Below are 3302 nucleotides of genomic sequence, written 5' to 3'. Positions count from 1 at the left end.
TTCCCAATTACAAGACTCATTTTATGGATGATATTTTACTGGCAGCCCCAACAGAGCCAGTACTTTTAGGTTTATATGCCTCTGTCCAAAGGAATACACAGGTAAGATGTTTAATCATAGCACCTGAAAAAGTACAAATGTCCTCTCCTTGGAAGACGGGGAAGACTGGGAAGAAGTACAAATGTCCTCTCCTCTCAAGGCCCTCATTGCTGCTGAGTACAGTGGGGCTCAGGTCCACCTGCTCTCCACACCACCCCAGTTCCACTTTGGCCAAACCAATCACAACCCTGAACTTCTCCACGAATTTCCTGCCGGCAAGTTTCCAGCATTTGAGGGTGATGATAGATTCTGTGTATTTGAGAGCAATACCATTGCCTACTATGTGAGCAATGAGGAGCTGTGGGGAAGTATTCCAAAGGCAGCAGCCCAAGTGGTGCAGTGGGTGAACTTTGCTGATAGCGACATAGTACCCCCCAGCCAGTACCTGAGTGTTCCCCACCTTGGGCATCATGCATCACAACAAACAGGCCACTGAGAATGCAAAAGAGGAAGTGAGGTGAATTCTGGGGCTGCTGGATGCTCACTTAAAGATGAGGACTTTTCTGGTGGGCGAATGAGTAACATTGGCTGACATCACAGTTGTCTGCACTCTGTTGTGACTTTATAAACAGGTCCTAGAGCCTTCTTTCTGCCAGGCCTTTCCCAATACCAACCGCTGGTTCCTCACCTGCATTAACCAGCCTCAGTTCCAGGCTGTCTTGGGGGGAAGTGAAACCATGTAAGAAGATGGCCCAGTTTGATGCTAAAAAGTTTGCAGAGAGCCAACCTAAAAGGGACACACCACGGAAAGAGAAGGGTTCACAGGAAGAGAAGCAGCAGCCCCAGGGTGAGCGGAAGGAGGAGAAAAAGGCAGCTGCCCCTGCTCCTAAGGAGGAGATGGATGAATGTGAGCGGGCGCTGGCTGCTGAGCCCAAGGCCAAAGACCCCTTCGCTCACCTGCCCAAGAGTACTTTTGTGTTGGATGAATTTAAGTGCAAGTACTCCAAAGGGGACACACTCTCTGTGGCACTGCCATATTTCTGGGAGCACTTTGATAAGGATGGCTGGTCCCTGTGGTACTCAGAGTATCACTTCCCTGAAGAACTCACTCAGACCTTCATGAGCTGCAATCTCATCACTGGAATGTTCCAGCGACTGAACAAGCTGAGGAAGAATGCCTTCGCCAGTGTCATCCTCTTTGGAACCAACAATAGCAGCTCCATTTCTGGAGTCTGGGTCTTCCGAGGCCAGGAGCTTGCCTTTCTGCTGAGTCCAGATTGGCAGGTGGACTACAAGTTATACACATGGCGGAAACTGGATCCTGGCAGCGAGGAGGCCCAGACGCTGGTTCGAGAGTACTTCTCCTGGGAGGGGCCTTCCAGCATGTGGGCAAAGCCTTCAATCAGGGCAAGATCTTCAAGTGAACATCTCTTGCCATCGCCTCGCTGCCTGCATCTGCTCTTCAGGGAGATGGGGGTCATTAAAGGAAACTGAACATTGAAAAACAAAACAAAACAAAACCAAAAAACTAACTTCCCAGTCAGTAAGACCTCAAAAGGTTAAATTAAATACTAGCAACTTGCATACCTTAAGTGATTATCAAAAATTACTGGGCGATATACTGGCCAGAATTTCTAACTCCAAGTGTAATTTATCATCTACACCTGCATGGTACTTTTATTAAATTTTCAAACTACTTCCCCATTTCACAAACTTTTAGTGGCTCTCAGTCACTACATTATGAAATTAAATGTTCTTAGTTTACAATGGAATACCATTGTAAACTAAGAACATTTAATTTCATAATGTGGTGATAAACTTCCATTCTCTACAATCCAGTCTTGGTTTTCCTTTAACTTTATTTTCCATTTGTAAGACAACGTCTTAATTCTCTTTCTGTGTTTAGGAGATTGCCTTCCTCATTAAGCAGAAATCCCCTCTCCCTACGGAAATTAAAAGTTCATATGCTCATTTTCCTGGCCTTCCTATTAATTAGTGCTGTGCTATCAAATACGGTAGCCACTGGCAACATGTGAGCACTTGACATAGAGCTAATGCCACATGTTGAAATATTTTAGATATATTGGGTTAAATAAAATATAGTATTCAAATTAATTTCACTTGGTCTTTGTTTTGCTTTGTTTTAGAGTCAGGGTCTCTCCCAGTCACTCAGGCTGGAGTGCAGTGTCACAATCACAGTTTACTGCAGCCTGGAACTCCTGGGCTCAAGTGATCCTCCTGCCTCAGCCTACTGAGTAACAAGGACTACAGGCATGCACCACCATGCCCAACTAATTTTTTTTTTGGTAGAGACAATGTCTTACTATGTTACTCAGGCTGTTCTCAAATTCCTGGTCAAAAGCGATCTTCCCATCTTGGCTTCACAAGGTGCTAGGATCAGAGGCTGATGTTTTGTTGTTTTTTAACCTTTTTATGTTGCTACTAGAAAATTTTAAATTATGCATATAGCTTGCATTATATTCCTATTGGACAGCATGTAGCTAGAGTGTTAATGTATGACGAGGTTATATCCATTATTTGCCCCCGTTCTAGGCTTGAGGTTGAAAGCTAATGTGGTGAATGTGAAGTGACCCTCCATTCTGTTGAGAGTAGTGGCAGTGATAGTAACTGTATCTAGTTTCCAGGGGCAGCAAGGGCATCATCCAGTCTGGGTCAAGTGATATTGGCAGTGTCAGTTTTGGTATTTGCCTCCAGCAGTGGCTACAGTGATGGCTTCTTGAGACCAGTTTTGGGCATAATGTTGTGTCCTATTCCTGACGATCCTATAGGTGTTCAATATCCTTCTAATAAACTCCTTCTCTGCTAACGCCCTTCATGATATCTGCCTCTACACCCCAGTCTACAGGATCCTTCCCTTTTTCAACATCAATAGTGAATAAGATCCAAACCACGCACTTGGCACTTGGCCCACACTAGTTATCATAGGAAAGTGTCTTGTTTTCTCAGCCAGACTGTAAAATTTTGTGTGGCTGGAACTCTGTCTTTACATCATTGTTTCTTAGTATCTGTCAGACCTTGGTCTCAGCATCACTGGAAAAATATTTGTTAGTTATCACTGCAGATCTTTGAAGTCGGCAGGGCGGCTATCATTATCCCTGTTTGTACAGATGAGGAAACTGTTGCTCGGTGACTGGCTTGAGGTCGTGCAGCTGGCTTGCTGCCAAGTTGGGGCATAGCTCAGGCCTCCTCATTGCTTGCCTACGTCCCTTTCTTCTGTCTCAGGCCCTGCCAGATAAAATAGT

General features: G+C 44.9%; 1 protein-coding gene across 1 annotated transcript; it reads left to right on the top strand.

Moving 5' to 3' along the window:
- The first annotated feature begins 200 nt into the window (after positions 1-200).
- On the top strand, positions 201-1544 carry LOC116549112 (elongation factor 1-gamma-like). Its single transcript, XM_032274474.1, has one exon. The coding sequence runs from the start codon at positions 787-789 to the stop codon at positions 1531-1533; it is 747 nt and encodes a 248-aa protein (XP_032130365.1). The 5' UTR covers positions 201-786; the 3' UTR covers positions 1534-1544.
- Positions 1545-3302: the final 1758 nt, after the last annotated feature.

The sequence above is a fragment of the Sapajus apella genome, unplaced genomic scaffold (assembly GCF_009761245.1).
Source record: "Sapajus apella isolate SASKATOON/1434 unplaced genomic scaffold, GSC_monkey_1.0 scaffold1, whole genome shotgun sequence".
Taxonomy (NCBI): domain Eukaryota; kingdom Metazoa; phylum Chordata; class Mammalia; order Primates; family Cebidae; genus Sapajus; species Sapajus apella.
Note: the sequence above shows the minus strand (reverse complement) of the source record. Positions and strands in the feature narration are given on the sequence as shown.

Bases quoted from the DNA above. Each gene is read 5' to 3' on its own strand.
- LOC116549112 (XM_032274474.1), top strand. From the start codon at position 787: ATGGCCCAGTTTGATGCTAAAAAGTTTGCAGAGAGCCAACCTAAAAGG.